At 38.6% G+C, this 27,857-nt stretch overlaps 2 protein-coding genes and 2 long non-coding RNA genes across 7 annotated transcripts in view; 1 reads left to right on the top strand and 3 right to left on the bottom strand.

Moving 5' to 3' along the window:
* Window positions 1–23,991, top strand: part of LOC144650508 (neuronal pentraxin-1-like) — a 50,355-nt gene extending 26,364 nt beyond the window's left edge. The window contains exons 1-4 of one of the 3 annotated variants that reach the window (XM_078510201.1): window positions 20,122–20,218; window positions 21,556–21,636; window positions 22,217–22,427; window positions 23,314–23,991. In XM_078510201.1, coding sequence (XP_078366327.1) covers window positions 21,573–21,636; window positions 22,217–22,427; window positions 23,314–23,707 — 669 coding nt within the window. In that variant the 5' untranslated portion in view covers window positions 20,122–20,218; window positions 21,556–21,572 and the 3' untranslated portion in view covers window positions 23,708–23,991. Of the gene's footprint in view, window positions 1–1,953; window positions 2,035–20,121; window positions 20,219–21,555; window positions 21,637–22,216; window positions 22,428–23,313 lie in introns of those variants that run through there. The other 2 variants (XM_078510202.1, XM_078510203.1) reach the window with 2 other exon arrangements.
* Window positions 100–27,347, bottom strand: LOC144650516 (uncharacterized). Of its 2 annotated transcripts, none has more exons than XR_013570131.1 (2): window positions 27,150–27,346; window positions 100–303 (listed from the first exon to the last, which is right to left on the bottom strand). It is a non-coding gene; the product is annotated as an uncharacterized LOC144650516 (long non-coding RNA). The 2 variants fall into 2 exon arrangements; XR_013570130.1 differs by lacking the exon at window positions 100–303 and adding an exon at window positions 25,625–25,823 and having other exon boundaries at window positions 27,150–27,347.
* LOC144648817 (melatonin receptor type 1A-like) lies at window positions 2,312–4,627 on the bottom strand. The gene is made up of 2 exons (XM_078508273.1): window positions 4,526–4,627; window positions 2,312–4,008 (listed from the first exon to the last, which is right to left on the bottom strand). The coding sequence occupies exon 2, from the start codon at window positions 3,911–3,913 to the stop codon at window positions 2,924–2,926; it is 990 nt and encodes a 329-aa protein (XP_078364399.1). The 5' UTR covers window positions 3,914–4,008; window positions 4,526–4,627; the 3' UTR covers window positions 2,312–2,923.
* Window positions 13,577–17,405, bottom strand: LOC144650521 (uncharacterized). Its single transcript, XR_013570135.1, has 3 exons — window positions 17,071–17,405; window positions 16,796–16,921; window positions 13,577–14,453 (listed from the first exon to the last, which is right to left on the bottom strand). It is a non-coding gene; the product is annotated as an uncharacterized LOC144650521 (long non-coding RNA).
* Window positions 27,348–27,857: the final 510 nt, after the last annotated feature.

Raw genomic sequence — 27,857 nt, 5'->3', positions numbered from 1 at the left:
AACATTTTAAGTAATAATTGGTAAGCAATGACGTGGGTTAATGTTTCGAACGCCAAGTCTATAAAGTCAATCATTTCAGTAAGCCAGTCTCTATGCGTTACCATCTTTATTTTATCATTAAATGTTCGTCATACACATGCATGTATGTTTCGTGGAAGAAAAACATACATCAACGTTTACAATTCCTTTCTATATCTAAAAGTCTTTTGTCATCCTCCATTGTTTACCATCTTCGTATAAACCTAGGCGGTCCTTGAACAGGCCCTCATAACCTTTGGATGGAGACCGTGCATACTTTGCAAACTGTAACGCAAAATAAAAAAAATGAATTCGTACACTAAGTAACTGCAAAGTTGCAGGTGTTCATCAATAAGAGCATGAGGAACAGGCTGCGGATTTGGTGGCCTAGAAGAATCCGTAATGACTCCTCATTACGGATTCTTAGGGCAGTGGTTGCTAGAGGAGGAGATAAGATAAATAGCTCGGGGTTAGATCGGCTACACGCTGAGGAGACCAGATGGACACGTGGCCAACGAACGAGAAGCGAACAAGAAGGTGACCCCAGCACATCTGGAGGTGCACGAGAAAAGCACAGCTGGGATGCAGAATGTACTGCACAAAACAGGGTCAGGTGGCGAGCGCTCATTTAAGACCTATGTTCTATCAGGAACAAAGAGTATTAAGTAAGAAAGTAAGTAAGTAAGTTAGTAGGTAAGTAAGTAAGTATACTAAACAAAGGCCAGATAAGTGGTAGCCTCCCACGTGGTCGTTTTTAGGGGCGATCTTGTTTCACTCCTCCCCATAAGGAGTGAAACACGATCGCGCCTAAAACGACTGCGTGGGAGGCTAGATAAGTGATGGCATTGTAAAATATAGTCGCTTAATGCTACGGAAACCGGGATAAGCTCCGGCCTGTATGGGCCATTATGTTCGAAGCAGACTTTACTTTTTTACCTGGCATTTTGGAAAAATGCCAGGTGCCTTTCTAGCCAAAGAACGGAAAGAAGTGGCCAAACATTAACCGCCCGGTTTTGAACTGCTTGAAGTTTCTTGTTGTGATTACTCTGAGTTGCAGAAATATTCAAAATTGTATGAAAATTAGGTCATAGACTATCCACAATCTATATAAACGTATAACCCTAAGTGTTGTTTTAAATTGGTTAAATTACAAACGAAAGAGGGACATTTTTATCCAGTCATAAATATCTCGTAAAGTTGTCGATGTCAATCGTACTTCGTGCATACGCTTAAAATAAAAGGTGTCCCCCGCGACCTTAAGAAGGCATTTCTCCTTGGTATGATAATTCTACAACAAGAAAAAGGATTGATAAGCTGTGATGGCAGGACTAAGGACTTATAATTGCCTTATTAATGTGGTAGAACTGAAAACCTGGAAAAAGATAAAAGGAAAGATAAAAACAATAATTAAATGCATATTATCCGCATTCGTGGTCAATTCATTTGCGATTTCTTCCACAGTCCGTTATTTGGATATGTTAAATATTAAACAACTTTTAAATATTTATATATGCTTTGCTGTGGATGTTTTTCTACTTTGAATTCGTTTTACCGACATTTCTGAGTGTTAAAGGAAACTGTCTCTAGATTGAAACATATCGATAACTTGAATATCTGTTTATTGTCGAGACAAATGAATGGCAAAGTTACGTGTTTTGAGGCACGCGATAAACCCTTGATTGTGTGTGTTGTAGCTTTCAGCCGTTACATTCCCACATAATCTCTAAGAATTCGGTTTTTCTGTACATTTATAAAGGTTTGACTAAGGTGTAAAGTTTTTATTTTTTTTTTGCTATACTGCATATATTTAAGAGGAATGTTGAAAATGTTTATAAAAATTCTTGTTTCGTTGTATTTTTAATGAGATTTCTCGACTGATTAAACAAAATTTGCTTTAATGTCCAAAATCTTAAAATCACTTTACTTTACTCGCAGGTGAAGAAAATTGAGTCATGTATCTTTTGATCGCTTGTATTTGTTTGGCTTTCTTCAGTGTGGATGCAAGCGGCGACCCAGGTATCTCAAATAATTAAATACACGTAAATATATTCTGTTACATTTTGAGCAGGGTTTAACGCTTTGGCTTTTAAACAGAGGCCATGTTAATGTCATCACTTTTCACGCTAGAAAACGACCCAAAATAAGCATGTATAGTCATAGTGACAAGTTTTTGAAGGAAAACTCCAGGAGTCAATGGGCTAATGGGTAGAACGTATGGCTTGAGATCAGGAGAGACCAACAGTTCGGATGATGTTAATTTACTCATCGTGTTCTATTGTAAATCTGCGAATCTAATTGGTTCTCTGATTGATTGTCGTCCGCTAATCTGATTGGTTCTCAGGAGGCAGCATGGTTGAGTTGCTTAGGGCGCTGGTATTGTAATCCAGGGGGGTTTCGGGTCAAGCTCTCCACCATACAAGCTAGATTTGCTCTCGGTTGTCCTGAGTTTAAATTCCCAGTCCCGCTTTGTGTATAGCCAACTGGTCTGCCTCCTGCCAGTACGGATTTTTAACCATGTTATGCTCATTGGAAAAGCTTAGTGCTTGCATGGCCACTTTAAACAACATTTACAGTTTCAACATTTTTTCATTGTTGACTATTCGCTAATAAACCACGACACGCCCGCCGGCCTAAAATTCACTGGAACTAATTATTTCAACGGGGTGGAGAGAGAGGAACTGTAAGGCCATCTCGCCTTCTATTTGGTTAACATATAGATAGAAACATTTGGTACAATCTGAAATAATTAAGCCATGAAAGACTACAAATGATCAGCTTAGCAACCTAACCTGTTGATTTCCAGAATTTCATATTGTTATTAACATTCATATTTTGTTTTTTCGCCTCTATTCAAATGTATGTCCTGTGATAGACAACATACTTTAAGTGACCTTTGCAGCATTGTTCATGAGTACTGCTCAGTTGAACAATCTTCTAGCTCCAATCTAGATACCTTCACATGGCCTGTCGGACGACTTGTTGGCTCACAATGAACTTTATTTGCAGTCGACCACTTCAGAAGCTGTGTTAACTTTTTCCTAAAGGAGGGATTCATGACACCGTAGATCAAAGGGTTCAATGCACTACTGACCTGTAAGAGAAAAGGGACAGCAATACCAACCAGCCGTGGATAAGTCTTCTTTATAGCAACACGATAAAGTAAGATAGTGGTAAATGAAGGCAGCCACAACACCACAAAAGATAATACTAGGACAAAGAATGTCTTCGTCACATTAATTTCCTGCACTCTTAAGCCACGATGAGTTGCAAACTGATTGTTGTGTTGCCGAATACACCTTGATACATGGTAGTAACAGATTGTGATGATCAGAAAACTCGTTATTATGAAGACAACGACAACCAATACCGTAAACGTCATCCCTGCTGTTTTCAGGAAGAAGCGCCAATTGCAATTGGCACTAAATGGGTTGAATGCCATTTCCGCCCATCCGCCGATTACAGGAATCCATGTAACAATAGCGACAAAGGTCCATAAACTTATAAGGTAAAATACTGAACGACGAGTGCTGAATACTATTTTGTAACGGCTTGGCTTTAACGTACAGTAGTACCGATTGATGGCTATCAGAGCCATTGTGGAAGTTGAGGCCAGCGTCAGGAAATGCTGAAAGAATCCGCCTATGTTACATACCACGGAATTGTACGGCATTCGCTGTGTTATAAGAGATGCCAAAAAGAGTGGACCAGGAATGCAAGCATTCAAAAAATCCGTTACAGCCAAGGAAAAGATATAAATGCTAGTCGCTGTCCCCAAACGAGGCTTCTTAAACACGAGCAGGATTATTAGGAAGTTGCCAATGAAAGAACAAACGAGGATTACTCCACATAATACTGATTCTACAACGGCAAGGGGCTTCATTTCTTTCTTTTGCATAAAACCAAGCTAAGGTATCTTCAATGTTTTGTGCGTCGAGTTAGTGATTAGGCTGGTCATTTGGCGTGTTGAAAGAAAATTTCCAATTCTCACAGCTGTCAAAGTAAAAAGTACAGTGAGCACTTTACTTCCCTTTTTTCAAATCATAATTATAATATCGATATCTCTTGCTTTTTGTTTTTCATCACAAGTTTGTTCCCACAAAAAGACTACAATAAATAAGTATTTAGATATTTAAAATACAGCAGGGAAAGTTCCCGTTTAAAGTTTTCTTAATTTAAAATGGCGTAAAAAGATGTAGACAGTTTATTTACCCAAGATAAGCTGTTTGTTCGCGTTGAAATTGTGTAACTGTGTTGCGACTGTTGGGGATAATCAAACGCTGAGACCAACAGAAGTTACCGTTACCTTAGCAGTGACACCGTAGAAGCACAATTAAGTAATTATTTGAAATCGACATTGAGAAACCGGCGATTTAAAGTTACCATAATTTCATCAACGAAGCAAAACAATTCAAAGATACAAGATGTCAGCTCTAATACTGGTAGTTGCTGAAGTGAACATTCACGGTTAAATGTTGCAGGTGCTAGCTCCAAAATTTATAACACTTACCTTCCCTTAAACAACCTTGTGAAAAAATGTTACACCTTAAATAAAATGCTGAAAGTAAAAACGCCGAACATGAATGCAATCCTTACTTAACAAGAGGAAGCCCACATATTTAACAAATGATAAATGCAAATGCGTAGCTTACATTTACAGTGCATGACAACCGATGGAAACGATAAGGTACCTATCTTGAAGGAAAGTGACATTGGATAAACACGTTTTGTAAAAACACGCCAGAATTTGCATTTTCTTTATTACAACCTGTCTTCAGTTTACAAAGCAAATCTTGAATCTAAGCATTGATTAAAAGATGTTACCGAGTTCCATGATGTAACTATCAAGCAAAATAAAAATCCCTAAATTCATTTCCAACGTGCACATTTTTATTACATTTAAGATGGCAGAAACGACAAGTCAAATGCAGTAATGAATTTCTTCCCTAAACAATGTGTCCGTCATCGTTTTGTTAATTTTAATATCCACAACCATTACCTTCGCGAAACCAATTAATTTTGGCAGTCGAAGAAGGCGTCTAATCGAAAACTAATGTCGGCAATTCTTTTTTTTTTTTTTTTTTTTTTTTTTTTTTAATTTAATTTATTAATTTTGGCAGTCGAAGAAGGCGTCTAATCGAAAACTAATGTCGGCAATTCTTGAAAAGTTTATATTAATGTGGCTATGCAATATTTTATTGTAACTGGTTATCCGAGAAAGATATTTCAATGTATTAAACTTCGAGATTATCCACTACCCACCCGCAGTTGTGAGGAAATCAGTAAACTTTAAAATACGAATTCATTTGATTACCCGAAACGGTCAACAAATTTGCTTTACAACAGACAGGCAGATTTCGTAGTTTCATGATTATTTGAAGAAAGGCTTATGTTAGTGAGAACCTACCAAGACGGACACAGCGGATAACGTTCGCGTTTTTTGCGAGAGTTGTGTGCGATAAAACGAAAGGTTCTCCTTCAGTGAGTGTCTGTTGCCAACAGGAAGCGTTCATTAGCAAAGTTCGACTTAAGCTTTGGCTTAAGATATTTAAGCAAAATGCAATAAAACAAAAGAGAACAACAATTATGGTTCAGCTCGATTAATTAAGCCATAGCGGAATCGACTGCCACAATTCATGTATATTGAAAGCTTTACAAAGTAAACAGCTATCCAATGTTCAAGGCTATACATCCGAAGCAATTTACATGTTAAAGCTGATTTCCAGTCCGTACTGCGCAGACTCGGGGTTTGTTTACGTTTTTGTTTTGAATTCGTTGAAACGTTACACTTCGGTGACAGCATACATGAAGTTTTTTAGTCCGCCATTACAGTTCGCTTCGTTCAAGAACTTCCGATGAGCTGAAACGTCGGTTTGAAATAGCGTCAAGGTTCTTCTACTTGTCATTATTTGTTCTGCAAGGATATCTGGCGTTAATAATGAAAAAACAGGTAAGTTTGTCACGTAATTTTTAGTTTTGCTTTGTTTGTGAGGCTCACATAAACATTGCAGCCGAGATTGCGCAGTACGGACTGTAATTCATCTTTAAACGTTTAAAATAACACCTGAAAATCTTGCTAAATTCTCAAAATCCTTTTGCATAATATCAAAACGAATTCGACTAATACTCCCGTTCAACAAATAAAGCACACTGTTCATATGCTTGCAAAGACATTTTTTCATTTTTCAACCAGTTTCTTTTAATTTAATCTCTACCTTATTATTCCTTATGTCAAATGCAGAATTTCAAATAGTTATATATGCATCTCAGCTAGGTCATTCAATGAGTAACAACTTGTAGCATCAGTTTGCAATTCTTGACACCGGACGGAAATCTTAGTCGCAGAGCAAAGGATGTATTAATATCACTTTTTGTCCTTCGCAATAACGCAGGGTTGCGCAAAACAGGCGGATTTCCTTGTCGTTATCCAAACCATGAATTTCTTCAAAAGGAACTCATAGTTCGATCGATTTTTGACAATTTTTCCTGCTTAAACTTCAATAAAAAATAATAAATATACATCACTCAGTTTGTCAATAAGGCTTCCCCCTCCTGCTTGAAAAGCTTTGATAGCGAATGGCATTTAAATTTAAAAACGTATACATTTCAAGGTTATAGACAGAAAGCTCTATGGTAAATTATCCTTTTCTAACCAATCAGAGCTTGTCATTTTTTTAAATACAGGCAGGTATAGGATGACATTTAAAAATTGTGTAATTGTAGTCAGGTGATGACATAGTTTGTTTGTAGTTTTGACGCTGACTGTTTTTTGATGTTACTTTCAAAGAAGTTTCGGCTAGTTCTTAAGCCTTCATCAGTTAAAATACTAAAGCTGTTACACGCGATTTAAAAAAGCAACACGTTAAGAGCGCGCGCTGCAAAATTAACGTGTAAAGCTTCAGAAAGAACGTGGCGCGATACTCATGCGCGTGCCAAGGATTTGTAGACCTCTGGGACTGTAATGTGATCGTTCCCAGAGTGCTGATCCTTAAATTGACAACCAGGCTTCCAAAAAGAGTCGCTCGTGAAAATTGGGCTCATGTCCAACTACGTCGACAGCATTAAAATCCATCTGATGATTGTTTTCGTGGACGTGACAGGAGACCTTAGAATCATGGTCGAAACTAGCAACGGCCCTTTTGTGTTCCGCAATCCGGGTTTTCAGTGCTCGCTCCGTTTGGCCGTAGTACACAAAATTACAGCTGGTGCAACCGATTCTGTAGACTACGCCAGATTTTGGGCGGTCAACATCATTTTGAGCCTTTGGGCGAGGAAACAAACTGTTGACAGTTTTTAACGGTTTGTCAGAGGCGACCTTAACCTCTTGTTGTTTTAAGATGCGACCAATCTTTTCGGAGATGCCTTGAACATAAGGAAGTACCACAAAGCCGTTAGTTGGTAAATCAGCTGGTGGTTTTGACAGTGATCTCTCGCATTTGATAGGATGACATTTCTATTAAATTCTGAGTGGTTTTTCATGAAGCGAATTCCAAATTGAAACACCCAAATTTCCGTCCGTTTCGTTCTGAAGTTCCGATTCTGTCACGGAATCATCTAAGAACATGAAACTCTGTTCACTTCCAATAAAGCGCGAAACAACTCTAAAATGATCATCGTGGGAATGAGCGCTCTTTATGAACTTGTGAAGTCTTATATGATGGGAACTTTCTGGTTTTATCTATGTTTAAAGTAAACTATCATCTGCGACTTGATAAGATTTTTTCTTTATATTTCGAAGCCTGCGTGTCGCAAAAGTTATGGAATTTCCTTAACACAACGAGTGACGAAATTATCGCGTAGAGTTGAAAACAAATTCAATTCTCCAAAACAGTCCACGGTTACCTGTCTGTTGTTGACCTTTATTAAAGGCCTAGGGCAGTGTCACCAACATTAAGTGCTACTTGAAAATCCAGTGAAGGTGTTGGTGTTAATAGGCCTTATCACGGTTTTCGACGCCATCTTGACGAGTAGGGAAAGCGTTTAGAAATTACAGTGTTTGTATGTGAAAAATTGAATTCTGGATAACTTATGAATTGCAAAGTTAAGATGGTCGGCTAAAGTTTTTATTCGCCACGTTTGAAGGTTGTTGCTGGGCTAGAAAGCGTCCATTTAGGTATTTAATTTTCCCATACATTTGTCTATATTTTATCCCGTGAACCGCGGCAATTATGCGGGAAAAAATATCGACAAATGTATGGGAAATTAAAAACGTAACTGAATGCTTTCTAGCCCAGCCACATCCTTCAAACTCGGCGAATTAAAAACTTTTTCATCCTCGGAGACCCAGGGGCAGTTTGTGGGGCAAGAGAAACGCGAAAAAGCGGGTAAAATATAGCGCGAAACTGCCAGTTACATAAATCAGCATATAAAAGTTCTATTGACTGAAAGTGCCCCTGGGGAAAGATTCTTACCAGACCAGTTCAAAAAGCTCTCTGAATACTGCCTCGTGATTGGGCAGAAAAATCTTTTGTTTTCCCTTTGTATTATTCTGCCCAATCGACGACCAGCTTGACTTCGGTCCTTTTGTACACAAAAGCCAGTGCTAGAATCGCTGCTGCACGCTTTGCACGCGTAGCTAGTCGCGATCGGCCGCTTGACACATCTGCCTGGTTTGTTCGTGAAAAATATACTCTTGTTTGGAAAAGTTTCGCCTCAAACTGTCATCAATCTTTCCGTAAAAGATCTGAAAAACATCCATTTTTATAGCAGTGCAACAAGCTGCATATCGCACACAAACTTTAATAGCTCGCAAGCAGCATTCAAGTGTTACGATTCCTGCGATCGACCACAATCTGAAGAATCCGCCGTTTCTCCGCGGGCATGGCCGTCAAACTTTCGACGTTTTCGACCAGGGGAGGCACTAGCCGAAACTTTTCCTTCCCGAGCAAATTCTCCGCTAAAAAGCAAGACAGATATAGCGAGCGAACTGGCTTTGTGTACATACTTCGTTTGCATGAGAACACAACAAAAGGACCGCAGTCAAGCTGTTCGCCGATTGGGCAGAATAATACAAAGGGAAAACAAAAGATTTTTCTGCCCAATCACGAGGCAGTATTCAGAGAGCTTTTTGAACTGGTCTGGTAAGAATCTTTCCCCAGGGGCACTTTCAGTCAATAGAACTTTTATATGCTGATTTATGTAACTGGCAGTTTCGCAGTATTTTTTACCCGCTTTTTCGCGTTTCCCTTGCCCCACTAACTGCCCCTGGGTCTCCGAGGATGAAACTTTTTCCTAGTATCTTAACTTTACAACTCATAAGTTGTCCAGAATTCAATTTTTGTAGAAGATATTTGCCGTCGGATTTCAATACAAACACTGTTAGTAACTTCTATCCGCTTTGCCTACTCGTCAAGATGGCGTCGAAAGCCGTGATATATAAGGCCTATTGGAAATCCACTTAAAGTGGCCTGGCCTTGCTAAAATGTACTGTACAAGTCATGAAAATTTTTAAACAGTGGTGTAGTTACAGACTGGTAGAAAAGAAGTGGTCTAAAACTTATAAAAGTCGGGCCGTCGTTTTCAATTTTGAAATGACGGTTCACTCAGTTACATCTTGAAGAATGGATGTATGCCTTTCTTTTGTTGTTCAAAGGTTATTTTTTTTATCAGTGAGTGCACCCTTATAATTCTAGCATAGTTTAATTCTGAATGTACGTCATAATTGGCAATTGTTGGATGAGGCTGAGTGTTGTATGAAGAATTATGCAAATCGAGAAGGGTTTTTTGAAACATTTTTCGTCGAAGTTTCAAACCTGACGACCATTTTTGCGCTTTCTAGCTCTGCACTGTCAAAGCCGCTGATACGTGATGTCAATCGTCCAATATTATTATTGGACGATTGACGTCAGACGACTAATAACTATTACGTGTATCGACCAGTAATATAAACGTCTTCCAAATTTGGTCAGTGTTAGCCGGTTAGCTGGATTTAGCCGGGGATTGTAAACCAATCAGAATTGAAGAAATGTTTTTTAATGAATAATTATTTTCGTGTCTTTTTCATTAAATTCAAGACTATTCTTCAATTAGTCGTCGGAAAAACGTTTTAGAGCTTTCAATAAACTGACCGCCATTTCACGTGAACTAACAGTTCAAATCAACTTTTTCAGTTAAAGAAACTGTGTTTGGATATTTTAACCCTCGGACGTACAAACAAATAATATATAGATTTAGGCAAGCCTAAAAGCGGAGCTCCCCAGTTAATTATTTTGCACTTTGTTGAAACCTGAATTCAAGCCATTGTACAATTTTAAGGCTAAGAATATAATATTCGTTTTATTTTATTTTTTTATAAATTTTAATATTGTTACTTACTTTTTTTTACCGTGTCCCGGGGGGGGGGGGGGAGAGGTACTCCCTAAAATTTACTCAAGGGGTATGCCACTGAGTCGCTGAGACTCTGGACCTGTTCCAGAGAAAAACGGCTCAATTTGCGACCCTGTTCCAGACAAACAGTGCAAAATAGGTACCCTGTTCCAGACAATATCCACAATGAAAAATATATGAAGATAGATATAAAAACACTAGCGTACATTACAAAGGGCTCACTTGACTTTGTCTGTGGCTTGGAGAAAAACCAATGAGAGGAGCGGATTTTCATAGCTAAACTTGATAGTGTTCCACAGTCAAAAGAGTGATTTGTATACCCTGTTTCAGAGTCAGAGAGGAAAAAGGCATACCCTGTTGAGCAGCACATACCCGTATAGCCCTTATATGGGAGTACCGTATACAGCAACACCAAATAAGCCGAGAACAAACAAAATCAATCAAAACGTTTTAATTCCACCGACAGCATTATGATCCAGAAGTCTGGATGGGAAATTATGCTGCAAAACGGGTAATTATGTAACCTTCGTAGATAAGGAGGGGGTAGTAGGGCTGCATGTTGGGGTAGATAGGCATATCACGTGGTAAATTAGCAAAGCACTTAACATTTAGAGTATATAGGAAATAATATACATCTACATTAAGAATATGGTTAATTTTCTTTTTTTCATTCATTCATTTGTTTTTATTTTCACTATTTGCCTATATTTTAATTTTGAATGGAAATGGCAGAGGTCATACATGTAGCAAAGGGTTTACAGCATATTGCCATAAGCTAATGCCAAGCAAACCGGAGTGAAAGCTAACCACAAGCAAACTAGAGTGAAAGCTAATCCCAAGCACACCGGATGAATAAAGCTAACTGCGAGCAAACAGGGGTGAACCTAACTACAAGCAAACCGGAGTGAAACTAACTGGAAGCAAAGAAGGGACATTCTGTAACCCCATCCCACCCCCCTCCCCCCCCCCCCCCCCCCCAAAAAAAAAGGATGATAGCACCTTTTTAGCTCATTCTCCAGAATGAGTAATAGAGTGCTACAGATGTTGACGGAAGTCTGCGTGTACAAAAATTGTGTGGACGGAAGTGATACAGATGTTGACGGAAGTGTGCGTGTACAAAAATTGTGTGGACGGAAGTGATACAGATGTTGACGGAAGTGTGCGTGTACAAAAACTGTGTGGACGGAAGTGATACAGATGTTGGCGGAAGTGTGCGTGTACAAAAATTGTGTGGACGGAAGTGATACAGATGTTGACGGAAGTGTGCGTGTACAAAAATTGTGTGGACGGAAGTGATACAGATGTTGACGGAAGTCTGCGTGAACAAAAAATGTGTGGCGGAAATTGTAGAACGGAAGTAATTTTATATGCTACCCCTGCCCCCTTAGTAATGCCAAAAATAATTTCAGTGAAGCTCAGATGCAAATGTGAAAAGAAAGGAAATCATTGTATAGTGTAATAAATAAATTAACATCAAATCACATTTCGGAACTTTTAAAAAGGGAAACGTGTATCACAAAGTCGAAATGTTGACAACCTGGGGGTTTATTTTATCATGTGCTGACACACGTAATCAAGGTTCATTTTAACGTGCGCTGTTACACGCAATGAAGTTCCGCCAGGCAGCCGGAAGTAAATTTAATACGCTACCCCTCTCCTATTGTTGAGATTCTACATCTACATCTACATCTACATTTAATTTGGTCGGTAAAAATCTAGAGATATCGCGCCAAGATTTGTTCATGGAACTTATTATTAACTTTTACTATGGAGTTACGCTTGCCATATGACTCGTCTAAATAAACGTTTATAAAGCTCACTGATAAAAACACGACATCCGAGCAGCACGTTTTTGTCTTCTGTCACGTCATCTCATTTCCCGTGACTCACGTCATCCGTTTCAGTACACGACGTGTTCGTGTGCATCTTTCTCTCAAATTTCATTCGCTGCTCAATCCATGAACAATGATTGTCACTGCCCGGTAGATGCGTGCTGACAGAAAGGTTATTCAAAACGCAATTCAGTAATTTAAAACGGTAACAAATATTCATTTCATTTCTTTTCACATGTGTATCTGAGCTTCGTGGAAGATGTGAACTATTTACACACTATCCAACCAGAAGAAAGCTCGTAACCACAATGTCCACACGTTTTAGCAGTACAAACATGTTCTTCAAATATCGAAATTATATTTGTCAAGAAGACGAAAAGCTTTGCAGTTTAATTACACAATAGAAATACCAAACGACTGCGATCCTTCTAAGATCAATTAAAACGATGTATTGGTGAAAAATATTGTGAACAGTGCGAAAGCCCTTTCCGTGTTTAATTGTTCAACAATTAAACACGGAAAGGGCTTTCGCACTGTTCAGAATATTTACATAACGGTTATGTAAATATTCTAGCTTTTCTGTCTATGTTGTTGTTGACTTTGTACATTTTCCATCAATAATAGCGCTAAGAAGAGCAAACAAGACAGGATGTCTTCGGATGTCTCGTGTTTGCTGACACGGAAGGGTAAAGGAATGTGCATGCACGCAAAAAACTTGACTGTTTCACACTTCCTCCCCGCGTAATACTGATTCTCGACCTAGGATCTTCTCTTCTTATCATTTATATCTTTATTATGCTTATCGTACCGCGATCCGGAAACGAAATACTATTTCTTTTTTAAATAACTGCTTGTGGACTTTTACGTAGCGGGGAATGGGGCCATGTAAAATTACTTCCGGCTGCCTCAATGGACTTGATCGCTTGTGTCAGCGCGTGTTAAAATACGTGAAAATACGTTTAGGGTCCCTAAGGTCTAAACAGCTCGGCAACTTGATTCACGTTGCACCATTTTTAGAAGTTGTGAAATTGTGATTTCATTTCTTTTCACATGCGTATCTCATTTTGACTTTACAGGGGACTGTACTTGACTTGAGTAGACTGTACCAGTACATTTTCATTACCCACCACCACTCCCAAACCCTACCCCCCCCCCCCCGAAAAAGGCAGAAGAATGAGCTGGCTCTAAGTGCCCTTTGATTTAATTTTACATGTCTTTTTGAGTCCCCTTCCTCTTAAGGGGTTTCACTTCACTTACAGAAATAAAAAAACAAAAATTCTGGGAAGATAGAATATTGTTTGTGTGTCTCAAACTCAGTTTTGTTCTTTGATTACGCAGAAAAAATAGAATCATGTTTGCTTGTGTATAAAACTATGCAAGAAAAAAAGCATCAATACTTTGACTGCTCTTTTAAAAATTTGTATGCTTTATTGTACACATTTTTGTGGAGTCATGTTGCCCATTCGTCATGAAGTTCACAAAGTAAGCAAATGAGTCACAATTTGGTTGCTTCATGGTACCTAATGGATACTGCAAATTTAATCTGGCTTTAGAATATTTCACTAATTTTAACATTATAGCTGTTCTTATAAATTGTACGCAGCATACAACACATAAGAATGAAATTGGTATTGCATATTGCTTGCAATCACGATTTTAACGTCTATACTTAAGAATTACAGTACCACCAGTTTCAGCATTACCAATCCAAATTCAAATTATTACATTGCTTTTTAACTCCACTACCTCCCCCAAGGTCAACCAAAGATCTTATGATATACAGTAATTAGACAACTACATGTAAGTCCTGTGTAGTCGAGGGCTCAAAATATTTGGACACTTACAGGTCATGTTAACCGGCCAAAGAGATTTTAGCTTGGTCACATGTGGTTTCTTACCAGCCAAAACATTGAAAATAGCAATTTTAAACTCCCATTCATTTCTGCTGTTACTGTTTTGGCTGCATAAATTATTCTTAAAAAGATCACTTCATAATGCCCTTGTTACATCTAAAAAGATGTGAAAGAGACAGGTCAATCAAGAAGTTGTTTTCTGAAGTACACTGTAAATACGTTAACATTTAAAATATAAACTTTGCTCATTTGCAGCTTTTCTTGATTTCAATTTACATGTAATTTACTAGTCTCTTGAAAATGGCATCATGAAGACACCCAAACATCAAGCTGGATAATCTTAATCCTTCCTGTTTTCTTTTGATGTCCTTGTCCACATTCTGTTTTTGTGTCTGTGGCTCTGCAAATTCTGAAATTCATGTTAACCCTGAAAAAAGTCAAATGCCACAGATTAAATTAAAATTGATTAATTGGTATGAAAATCAATAATTTATAAAACAAAACACTTAACGCAAGCTTGTATAAAGTGAAGCAAAACTACTGGATGCGAAAGGATACCTTATATATTTAACAGAGATGTATCAGCACAGACTATTTTTTTTTTACTGATAACTGCGAAGTCAACTACAGAAAAAAAACCCGGTAACTCGAACTTGGATAACTCGAACAACCTTGCTAACTCAAACTCACTTCCATTTCCCTTGGATTTGACCCCACTTTTCAGTCATTTTTACTCGGTTAAATTCGAACTCTGATAACTCGAAAACCCCGCTAACTCGAACTACATTTTGTTTCCCTTGAACAAAATTTGGGTCAAACTTTTTACCCTGATAACTCGAATTCCAGACCTTGCAACTCGCAACGGTTGCCCATTGATTATAGCAATGAACAGATCATGTATTTGACAGTCATTTTCCACTCTTAACAAAAGAATGTGTGGTCGCTTTAGAGTTTCTGGCAAGATAAGTTCAATTTGCACAGTACTGTATACTGAAGTGCTTAAAAATCAGTAAACTATCAATTATTAACTTGGCAAATAAAATATTCAATCAACCCCGCTAACTCGAAAAACCCCGCTAACTCGAACTCATTTTCGTTTCCCTTCAGAGTTCGAGTTAGCAGGGTTCTACTGTAAATATTTCAGGACCTGAACAATCGATGAAAATCGATGATCGGAAAATCAATCGATCAATCGATGACAATCGATTAATTACTGTTGATTGGCATCGATTGGCATCGGCCAATCGATGATCAATCGATAATCACACTTTGGTGGTCGCGAACTTCATCGATTGCCATCGATTGGCATTAAACACACAATCAATCCGAAGCATGAAGTAAATACTTACATATGTTGTTTTGTAAAAAAAAATAATAAAGCTCCTTTCCATTGAGATGAAGTTTACATCATAAGCTTTAATGTTTCTGTTTTTCATTCGAGTTTCCTACTGTTTGCTAGCGCTAGAATTCCAAAGACACTTCGTTATTCGTGACCGAGTCAAAAATGGCGGACGTGACAGGCGAAACTCATCCCCAGACTCCCACTGTTGTCTCGTTTTCGTTCCGACGTACGGACGACGTATTTTTGAGTTCTCTCTGCTACTGTTTGATTTGAAATATTTCGGACGAGCGAGAAAATGTTTATGGACTACAAGACAGAGTTTTAGAAAAATTACATTGTACTTAGACAGCGAGGAATTCTGTAAGTTGCGATTTCTATTTACTTTGCCAGGAGTTGGTTCGAAAGCAAACCAGACCGAAAAGCATACGCTTCGTTGATGGAGGCGAATAAGACTTAAGCTCAAAACGTTTGTTTTAAATAATTATTGCCTTATTACTGTTAAGTTAGTAAGTTTCTCGTTGTATTGACATTTTTTGGAAAGGTTATCATTGTTGTTGCTAATAAAATATAACATACAAGAGAGACCGTGTGTTTTAAAGTAAACATATTTATCAAATACTAGTCAAATAAAAAACGATGGCAGTTAAATGATCGATTGAATTGGTAATCGATGATATTGATAATCGATGAAAATCGATGTTAGTTAATTGATCGATTGTCATCGATTATCGATGAAATTGATAATCGATGACAATCGATAATCACAAAAACTTTAGCGATCGATTGTTCATCGATTATCAATATCAATCGATTAATTGATATCGATTGTCATCGATTGTTATCGATTGCCATCGATTATCGATTCCATCGATTGTTCAGGTCCTGATATTTTAATAAACTCAAAGCATCACTGCAAACCCTTACACCCCCTCTTTAAAAGGTTTGACCTTTAAATACTCCCCCTCCCCTCTACCCCTATATATACATGTACATGCATAGGAAAAACATTGCCACATCTTAAAAGCTTTTCTCTTAACAGTAATACTAAGATTTTTAAAGATACACATTTAATTAATAATAAGTTTGCATGCACAGCTGCATACAGTGTCTAAAATGGCATGAATTTACTCACAAAGATTCCAGTTTTCCAGTAGTCATTAACCTTTGTTGTGTGCATTTTCCAAATTCCACAACAAGATTGTGATTTTTTTATGACAAATATAACATTTACTGTTGACATTCTGAATGAAACCAGCAAAACAGACCTCAAAATCTCAAAATTGTTGACATTGTTATGTAATCCACATGAACGCTCAATAGTGAACAGAACTACATGACAAGTGGATTATTTAATATATTTGGGAACGAAAGAGCTAAGTAATGAAGCTGAAGTTTATTTACTCTGACTAAATGAACAGTAATTTTACCTCCATCATGAATATCAATAAACTGCATACACTGAATCGATCTATTTCACTCGGAGTTAACGAAATTCCAGGTGCTTCGTGCAAACTGACATCACTTTCATTCTCATCTCAACTGCTCTTCCAGCACTGTAAAACAAAATCATGTCACAAGCAAATGCTTAGTGGCGAAAGCAAGTAAAATGTGCCGTCAATATAAGCTTACTTTGCGTATAAAGTAAGCTTAAGACAAAACGTAGAGATATTAAATGACGGAAACACTGCAGTTTTGTACTCACCTTCACCAGTTGGCCACAGTAGGTACACTCGTCTGCTCGTTTTATCTCCGTTCCCTTGTTCTCCGCTATTTCTTTGCCTGTTTCCTCGGCACCTCTCTTGCTATTTTAGTCGCTTTTCTTCGCTACTTTGCTACCAGGTTCGACAGGCGCTTTGCTATACTTTTTCGCCTGCTTTCTGTCCGGGTTTTCTGGATCTCTCGCGATCTCTTTCCCGTCGCAAATCGCTTAAACCCTGTTTCCTCGAAGTTAAGTTTACCCTGCTCTCGTTTGTAGTCATCGGCATAACAAGGAGCCAAAATGAATGTGTTTGTCTCAAGTTCTAACTTTCAGACTAGCTGTTTAGACCTCACACTGCAAAATTATTTCGCGCTAGTACTGCGCGAGTTGTCAAGACCTTTCAAGATCCCGGATGTGCGCAACACCGTACGTACGTACGCCGCCGTACGCGCCCGCGAGGCATGCCGCTAGCCATGATGACCATGAAAACTCGGATGCAGAGGTTTCCTATTTTATTTCATGTGTTTTTGTTTTTTTTTTCATGTGTTTTTTTTTATGGGTATGGTGCTCCGCTCTGCGGCCCTTACGGGCCGCTAAGGAGCTCCGCTATTAAGGCATAGCGAAAATATTTTGCACTGAGAAGAAAGCCCTTAGCTTACTCTACAAGATGACATAAGGTTAATTGGCTGTGACGTCATATGACGTCACGTGACGTCATAAGAGCCGCCATCTTGGATCCGCCATCTTGGATTTCAACATTTTCTTAGAAAGTCACAAAATAACGGAAATTGATGCAAAATCAAGCCAGAATGCTTAGGGAATGTAAAAATAAACAAATTTTGCACTTCTGTTTATAAAAACTGGAAAAAATCAAGAAAAATGTTAAAAATGACGATTTTTGGCAAGACCTGCCTGTATTTATGACGTTGCCATGGCAACGTCAAATACCATGGAGACATGGTTGACATATCAAAATTTCCGCAAAGCATGAATGAACAGCTACTGAAAGTTTCAGCATTGTAGAGTAAATCGTTTTTTCAAAATTTGGGAAAAACCTTATGGGGGGGTGGCATCCACCCCCCCCCCCCCCCCTTGTACGTCCGAGGGTTAAGTAACTTTTTGATGTAAAAATTACTATCAAATTGAAGGAAACCTTGATTGTTTTTTAATGATAGAAGTATTATAATGTAATGTATATGAAATGATTCATATATGAACTGCGGATGTATATGAGAGTGATAAATGATCGTCGCAGTGAATTTCCAATTTAAGCAATTGGAATAAAGAAGCCTGAAAAAAATTCAGGGCTTCAACGGGATTCGAACCCGTGACCTCCGCGATACCGGTGCGATGCTCTACCAACTGAGCTATTGAAGCCACACATTGGGAGCGAGGTCAATTGTGAGTTCATATTTTCCCGTGAGAGGAGTGAAATGATGTAATGTATATGAAATGATTCATATATGAACTGCGGATGTATATGAGAGTGATAAATGATCGTCGCAGTGAATTTCCAATTTAAGCAATTTCCAATAGCCTTTTTTACAGTTCCCGGCGCCATATTGGAATAGTAACCGCGCAGACATGATAGCGAGGCTACCGGTGACCCGTGGCTGAGCGTGAAGAGAGATTACAGTGAGGATTCGGCAATTAGCCCGTGTTTTTTCGCGTTTTTCGGAACATAAGCGAAAGTTTTGATTCTAATATTACGCAGCGAAAACAACTGATAGCCCCTGAGAAGCTTACTAGCCTTTTTTACAGCCAAAAGCGGCCCAATATTTTCCATTCATCTTAGAAGATGACGAAGGAGTATTATTAGAATCAAAACTTTCGCTTATGTTCCGAAAAACGCGAAAAAAACACGGGCTAATTGCCGAATCCTCACTGTAATCTCTCTTCACGCTCAGCCACGGGTCACCGGTAGCCTCGCTATCATGTCTGCGCGGTTACTATTCCAATATGGCGCCGGGAACTGTAAAAAGGGCTATTTAAGCTATTGAAGCTATTGGCTTCAATAGCTCAGTTGGTAGAGCATCGCACCGGTATCGCGGAGGTCACGGGTTCGAATCCCGTTGAAGCCCTGAATTTTTTTCAGGCTTCTTTATTCCAATTGCTTAAATTGGAAATCCACTGCGACGATCATTTATCACTCTCAGAAGTATTATAATAAACCGAAAAATACCTAGAAGGCTAAGGCTGAGGTCGCTTCGTCACAAAGGTTACCATAGCAACGATTGTCGTTTTCTTTTGTTTATCCAAGGTGTATCGTCCGTAACGGAGCTCTCCGTCTTACATTAAGAAAGCATTTTTCCTTGGTATGATAACACTACAACAAGAAAATGATTGATTAGCTTTTATTTCCTTATAATGGCAGGACTAATGCCTTAATGTGGTAGAACTGAAAACCTGGAAAAAGATAAAAACCGCTTTCGCACTCCCGACAATAATTAAATATATATTATCCGCATTCGTAGTCAATACAGTTGCGACTTCGTCCACAGTCCGTTATTGGGATATGTTAAATATTAAACAGCTTTTAAATATTTATATATGCTTTGATGTAGATGTTTCCTCTTTGAACTCTATTTTACGGAAATTTTCGGATGTTTCAAAAAACTGTCTATGGATTGAAACATATCGATAACTTGAATATCAGTTTATTGCCGAGATTAATGAATGGCAAAGTTACGTGTTTTGAGGCACGCGATAAACCCTTGACTGTGTGTGTTATAGCTTTGCAGCCGGTACATTCCCAAATAAAAAATTTCAATTAATCTTCCTTAGAAAATTTTAATCAACGGTTTTGAAAAATAATTGATAAATTTTCATTATATCTTTCCAAATTTATCATTCTTACACGCAGTCCAAATTACTAGCTCAAGTAAAACAAAAAGAAAATCAAATAAAGCAAGAGAAATGAATATCTATCCACTCTTTCAGTTCTCATTTCTGGGACGTTTTAGGAATTCAATTCTAACAAGTTTTGTGTGCAATATACTATCAGCTAAATTAATTATCATTCAACCAGCTGAGCAAACATCTTTCAGTGGTGGGCAACGATCTCAAACAAACGTCGCTTAATAATCACTTCGTACGGAACAAACTGTTAAACCAAGTTAAAGCGACTTTGAAGCTTACACCAAGGGCCCAGGTAAGCATAGTTTTTTTTTTTTAAAGAAAAATTTATCTTTTACTTCTTGTCTTTATGTTTTCCGTGTTTCATGGTAATGTCACGTATGTATTATACAAACCAGAGCCGATAATCACGTCGAAATTTCGTAAATAACACAGCTTTTGTGACAAAGAAAGCACTCGTTCAAAATTTGGTTTAACACCTTATTACCAATTTTTTGAAATAACTAAATTTTTATTACTATTTTACTTATGGGAGATGGTTATTATACTTATCTCCACAATTGTGATTTTTCTACATCACCTCCTCTCGTCCTATATTACAGTTGTAGTATCCTGATCAAAATCTGTCCTTCCATTTCGCATCTCTCTTCGTGCCAACATTTTTATGGTTAAACTAGAAGCTGGAGTTGGCCCCTGTTTGGAATTTACAGCCAACTGATCACTATCTCGCCATTGCCAAACATTTTATGCTAAACTACAAGCTAATGCTTTTTTACTGCTACAACCGAATTCTAAGTTTCGAATCAAGGAACAGGGGAATTACTCTTCGCACACTTCAAATTTACAGTGGAAAATGTCAACTGTCAATATCATTTCTTCGAAGCCGCTTCCCCAGCAACGAGCGTTTCATGTTAGATTTACTAAAAACCGTGGAGAAACGCTAACAAAATCAATATACAATTTGTTGAAAGATTCATCCCAATCCAAAGAACCTTTTCCATCTGCCTTCCATTGTGCCTTGCTAGTCTATTACAAAATTAACGACAAAATTTTGGATAAATGTTCATAATTGAACAATTGAGAAAGAACAGGAGCATTTTCACTCTCAAAGAACGGACGCGTTGCACGTCTTCTGTAAAGGACACCCTTCGTGCGGAAACCGTGAAGAACCATCTCTGAGCCTGAAGGGCACTTCAAGAAAATCTCGTCGAAGAAGTGGTTACGTTTCTTTTTGCAAATGAATCTGTAACGCAGCTACTCGAGGGATTACATATCCACTAGAAACCTCGACCTCCTAACAAACAGCTACAACTGTTTTAATACCGCCTGGAATACGTTAAAAATCAACCCATCAAAAATAGTGCCTCTTCCGGCCGTGTGTGCGAATCACACTTCCTAATTTGGCTTTATAGCCCTAAGAAGCTCTAAGAATTCGGTTTTTCTGTAAATTTATAAAGGTTTGTCTTAACTGTAAAGTTTTTAGTTTTTTTTTTTTTATATGGTGCATATATTTAAAAGGAATGTTGAAAATGTTATAAAAAGTCTTATTTCGTTGTATTTTTAATGAGATTTCTCGGCTGATTAAACAAATTTGTTTTAATGTCCACAATCTTAAAATCACTTTGCTCGCAGGTGAAGAAAATTGAGTCATGTATCTTGTGATCGCCTGTATTTGTTTGGCTTTCTTCGGTGTGGATGCAAGCGGCGACCCAGGTATCTCAAATGATTAAATACACGTAAATATATTCTGTTACATTTTGAGCAGGGTTTAACGCTTTGGCTTTTAAACAGAGGCCATGTTAATGTCATCACTTTTCACGCTAGAAAACGACCCAAAATAAGCATGTATAGTCATAGTGTCAAGTTTTTGAAGGAAAACTCCAGGAGTCAATGGGCTAATGGGTAGAGCGTATGACTTGAGATCAGGGGAGACCAACAGTTCGGATGATGTTTTTTCTATACAATATACTGATATGTTTTAATAAAGGAAGTTTCCATTCAATCATTTATTCATGTAACAAATGTCATATACATTACTGGCGATGATCTTTCACGAATTAAAAAACGGACAATAGTGTTACGTTTCTCAGACTAGTGACTGTTTTCACTGAGCCCATCTCCGAAGAATTCCCCCTTCTTTCCACTAAACACAACGCGAAAGTAAATATGCACATGGTTAATCGCCATTTCATCAAGCATAAGACTTGTTGGATACAACATTCTTACGAGCTACATTAAAGGACACTTACGTATAATAATAGTTAAGATCGTTTACGCAATTTTTTTTCTTGAGGTTATACTCTGAACTTTCCAAACAAGGGAGTAACTGATTATGTGAACATATGGGGCATGCGCAGTTTGACGCAATTCACCATTTGTTTTTGGATAAAGACAAGTGACACAGATAGAGGCACACCATTCAGCTATGCTGTCTCAGGAAAAGATAATGAACTGATTATCTACAACGTTGGGAGCTTACGCCTGTTCATCAATGGCGACAACAGGTAAGTACCTTTCCAAAACTTTCATTTTATCTGCCAACTTACAGTTTAAACTACAAACAATGATATTTGACATGAGGTGTCACGAAGCTTTCCACTCTTAGGTCCATCAACTAGGTAGGATCGAGTCCTGAATGTTTGAAAAGCGACATTTCTTTTATGTGCATTTACTGTAATAGCAATATTACCCTGGTTTTAAAAATAACGCAGGCTTAAAAATTCAACTTGCGGCTAACGGTTAAATACTGCTGCTGTTGCAGTCGTTAACAAGGTCCACCGAATGATGCCGAGTGGTGACGAATGCACTCGTCCCGTGTAAAGTGCATCGATCTCTCTCCCAATCAGTGTTCAGCGTACTCTAGCCAATAGACCCGTAGGCCCGGGCCTACAAATTTTTCAGCCTACTCGCACTTTTAAAACTTACAATAGAAAAAATTCAAGCTGATGCACTTTCAAGATAATATAGAAAACAAATTTAACATATCTTAGCATTATATATCTCGCAAGTCTCCTCTCCTGATCAGATCAAAGCTCGTTTAACAAGTGCAAACTGTGGAGCCTCCTGGGTTAGCCAGGTGACAGAGAAACGCACAACGGCATGACCTGTTAACGAAAAGTGCGTTTATTTACGAAAATGTGAAAATTTGTGCAATTTCTTGTGAAAAAATGTTTGAATTTAGAAGCTGTTTTGATCTCAAAACATTCCCCAGTGGACCTCCCCCCTCCCTCCAACCCCTTAAAAAGCGGTTGGCCAGGCCTACAACTCTTCAAAAAGCTGGCTACGCCCCTGCTAGCGTAATTATATTAATGAAGGACCAGTACCAATTACCAGCCATCCACTTGCAATCATTGGAACCGCTTTAATATATTTCTTTTCTAACTGTCGCAGGGCAACAGGCGTTTCAGCTAATGACGGTCAATGGCATCAAATCTGTGCAACCTGGGAGAACGGTAATGGTGACTGGAAGCTCTACAAAGATGGCGACATGCAGAACAGTGGGACTGGTTTCAAGACAGGATACACGATTCAGGCCGAAGGATCCCTGGTGTTGGGCCAAGAGCAAGACTCAACCGAAGGAGGTTTTGACGCGGGTCAGTCATTTCAAGGAAGCCTGACAAATGTAAACGTGTGGTCTAATGTTTTGCCGTCATCTACGATCAAGGAAATGTCAGTATGCTGCCGTGTCGGGGAAGGAAACGTGTACATGTGGTACGATTTCATCCATGCCATTAAGGGAAATCCACGCCTTGTAATCCCTCCTACTTGTCAGTGCGCCTTCTAGTTTAAAAAGACGCTTGTTTGCCCAGAGTGAGTGGACTCTGGTAAGCTGTAATTAACATTTAGTTTATTTCAAAGAAGAATTGTTAAGATCGGCTTAAACAGTTTACACAATACTCTGTACACTGTAGTATAAAGCAAATCAACATACCGGTAAGCATTATAAAGTTCAGTGTAGCGTAATAAAAATGTATGACGGAAACTAGTATTTTTACGTTGTATTTGTCAAGCTTGTAACTTGACATGACTGAAAGAAAAGATTTCAATAAACTCTCGGTGGTAACAGGATTGCAGGATTTGTTACTACGACGTCAACCATCGGTCTGGCAATCGAACCCGGGGCCTCCCGCACGATAGTCCGGCGCGCGCGCTCTATCAACTGAGCTTACCGGTCTCCTTAATTGAGACGCTAAGTGTTGTTCCGGTCTGGGAATCGAACCCGAGACCTCCCGCACGGTATTCTGGCGCTCTATCAACTGAGCTAACCGGCTCTTTAGTTAAGCTCAAAAACAGTTTTTAGTCGAATATGAAAGTGCTTTGACTCGGACAGTGCTTTGAATTGCTGCCAGCCAGCAAGAAATTGGCGCGAACAGTTAAATTAACTGGCTCAGTATCTGAGAATTTACCCGTTCACGTTGAAAGTACACCGGTGTTGACCATTTCAGTCAGAAATAGCCAGAGTAGCCAGTCATGGATCCAAGAGAATGGAAAGCAGCGTCTTTTACGATAAAATGAAGAAAACGTGCAATCTCGTAGGAATGAAGATGATAACAAGATTCTCATGAATAAAAGGGGATATACAATGACTGACCACATTGTTGTCACCTCTTTAAAGACTTTTAGGTAGACTTTTTTCAGGCTACCTTGTTCCGACATCATGTGTGGGTATGCTTTTTGTGCCCTCGTTCCTCTTTTGATGTTGACCCTCTCTTTTTTTTTCTACCTCAATATCTCACAGATTTCCCAAATGAAATTACTCAGATACACACAAACAAAACGACCCAGGAAGCAATCACAGTGTGGTGGTGAAGTGGACTCGTTATAAACACTTCGAGCACTCCATTTGTTTCTCTCTGACACCGCCCTGCATAAGGACTGATCCCCCTATATAGCGCGTGTAATCGAGAGTTCAGGGACTTGAGTTGTGATATTTGGCTCTTTCTTTTCTTTCTAGAAGGCGTAGACTGCGAGCAGTCTCCCTTTATTCCTTTAACATTCGTGGAACGAACGCAAAAGTTGCGAGCTAGCTTTGGGCTTGATCGCTCGCAATTTTTGCCTTTGTTCCAGGGATTTAAAGAGAGACAACTCGCAGTATAGAGGGGGCGTAAAAGTTTGATGTATTCAATTTTTTTTGCATATTTTTCTATCTTTGCGTTGACATCGCTTCGCGCTCTAAATAGTTTCGCTTACGACTCACGGCCAAACTTGTTATTACATAGCAAAAGGAAGTTTTTACAAACCCTCATTTTGTACTACAAACTTTCCTCATCTCGATCGACTTTCTTGCTTTCCTGTTATCTGCTCCCGTCTGGCCTCGTAGCTCAGTCAGTAGAGCCAAGGTGATCTATTATGGAGGTCGTGGGTTCGAATTGCACCAGGGTTATAGAATTTCTCTTTGTCTCACATGTTCTTCTATTTCCGTTTTAGAGCTAACGCTCAGAAGTAAATGCTGGGTTATTTTTCGGCACTTTAAATTACATTAGAGTTATTTCTCTACTTTCCAGCTTTCGTGCTATTCCTGTTTGCACGTACGGATTCTTTAATGATCAATAAAAACTGGAAAGAAAGTGACGTCGACTTCAGTTAATGAACAACAAGACTTTCAGCGCTAACATTTTAAGTAATAGATGGTAAGCCGAGACGAGGGTTGCTGTTTTGAGCGCCATGTCTATAAAATCAGTCATTTCAATAAGCCAGTCTCTATGCGTTACAATCTTTATTTTATCATTGAATATTCGTCATACACATGCATCTATGCTGCGTGGAAGAAAAACATACATCAACGTTTACATTTCCTTTCTATTTGTCATCCTCTCTTGTTCACCATCATCATATAAACTTAGGCGGTCCTTGTACAGGCCTTCAAAACCTTTGGAGGGAGACCGTGCATACTTTGCAATCTGTAACGCAAAATAAAAATAAAAATGAATGTATACACTAAGTAACGGCAGAAGTTGCAGGTGTTCGTCAATAAGAGCCTGAGGAGCAGGCTGCGGATTTTGTGGCAAAGAAGAAACCGTAATGGCTCCTCATTACGGATTTTTAGGACAGTGGTTGCTAGAGGAGGAGATAAGATAAAGAGCTTGGGGTTGGATCGGCCACACGCTGAGAAGACCAGATGGACACGTGGCCAACGAACGAGAAGCGAACAAGAGGGAGACCCCAGCACACCCGGAGGTGCACGATAAAGGCACAGCTGGGATGCAGAATGTACTGCACAAAACAGGGTCAGGTAGCGAGCGCTCATCAAAGACCTAATATGTTCCATCAGGAACGAAGAGTATTAAGTAAGTAAGAAAGTAAGTAAGTAAGTAACTAGGCAAGTAAGTAAGTATGTACACTAAACAAAGGCCAGATAAGTGGTAGCCTCCCACGTCGTCATTTTAAGGGCGATCGAGTTTCACTCTTCTCCACAAGGAGAGAAACACGATCCCCCCTAAAAACGACTGCGTAGGAAGCTAGATAAGTGGTGGCGATGTAAAACAAACCTGTCTAGTCGTATATTTAGAACCCAGGCCTTAAGCGAAAGCGAGGCCAGAGTTGGCTTTCTTGAATTGCGATACAAACTGACATGTTTTTTTTTTTAATTCCAACAACTATTCTAGTATTGTGTTAACTTTGATCATCAGGCGATCAAGACCGGTCAACTAGCAAGGTATTTTTAAGCGACACTAGTTTTGTAAATCGTGTATACGTAGATGTATATTATTTATTTATTCGTAATTTTCTAGCCTTTATATAGTCCTTAGTTTTTTATTTGGTCAATCACTTCTATCATGAGCTTCAACCTCGGGAGATTGGGAGACCACTCCCTGTGAATTTGACATTAAATAAATTTCTTATCTATCGTACTAGGCTATCTTATCTTAAATTAGTGTGTCAAAAGTAAATGCAAGGTGGGTTTTCCTGTATTAAACTTTCTTGGCTTCGACAAGCAAAAATTTCATAGAAAACACTGAACGAAAAAATAAAATATTGAATTTTATGGACAAGGAGGACGCGCAATTCTTGTAATTTGTTGAAGTTGACCGATTCCGAGGCTTTTTTAAAAACTTGATTTCTGCAGTAGGGCAAATTCAAGGAGTGAAACGCACAATCTGCTACGCCCCTTTGTCAAGTTCTTTTTTTTTTTTTCGCTTTCACGGACACGAAGCGTACGAAGCAAATGTAAGGCTGGACAATTTTAATGGTGTACAGTATAATACTACTATTTCATCAATACAAACCTTTTTTGCAAGCTGTCTTTTTCCTGGTGGAACCATATTTCCAAAACTTTCACTCTCGGCAACCAGCGTTGTTAAAAGAAGAAAGGCGGCAAAGGCTATCAGTAGGTATGTTTTCATCATCTTCAACGTGTTCGACTTGATCTACGGAGCTGCTGACCTACGTCCAAAAGTTTCTTTTGCTAATCCAGAAATGGACGCGTCCCTTTTATTTCATATTTGTCGTGAAAATGATAGCTTAAAGTGCAAATAGACGAGAGCATTAGAAATCTTTGCTCAACCTTCATCTTTTTGAAACAATATTGTCGAGGGGCTTCTATTTCTCATGAAAAGAATCACTTAAGTATACCATTTATGTAGTTACTGCTTAATGGTAAGGTCTCCATATTGTAACGCCAACTCGTGACGCCTTCGGATATATTCCATATTAGATTAAGCAATATACATCCCCATTCATTCAGATTCTGAAAGAAGTACGAATATTCTTTATGAAAACCTAATTGGTTTGGTTTGTGATTGAAATATAACTCAAGCCGGCCATCTACTGTACAAACAAACAAAACAGAACAACAAGAATTAACAGGCTGGTTTCTCCAATTAACTTCCACAAGCTAAAAGCACTGCGTGGACCATCATTGAAAAAGCACGTGAGCTATTACTCGGAACAAGTCGCAACGAACACCCGGAAATGATCACTTGCTCTTTGCATGA

The sequence above is a fragment of the Oculina patagonica genome, chromosome 4 (genome assembly GCF_052425735.1).
Source record: "Oculina patagonica isolate OP01 chromosome 4, crgOcupat, whole genome shotgun sequence".
Lineage (NCBI taxonomy): Eukaryota > Metazoa > Cnidaria > Anthozoa > Scleractinia > Oculinidae > Oculina > Oculina patagonica.
This window is presented reverse-complemented; position numbering and strand designations above follow the sequence as displayed.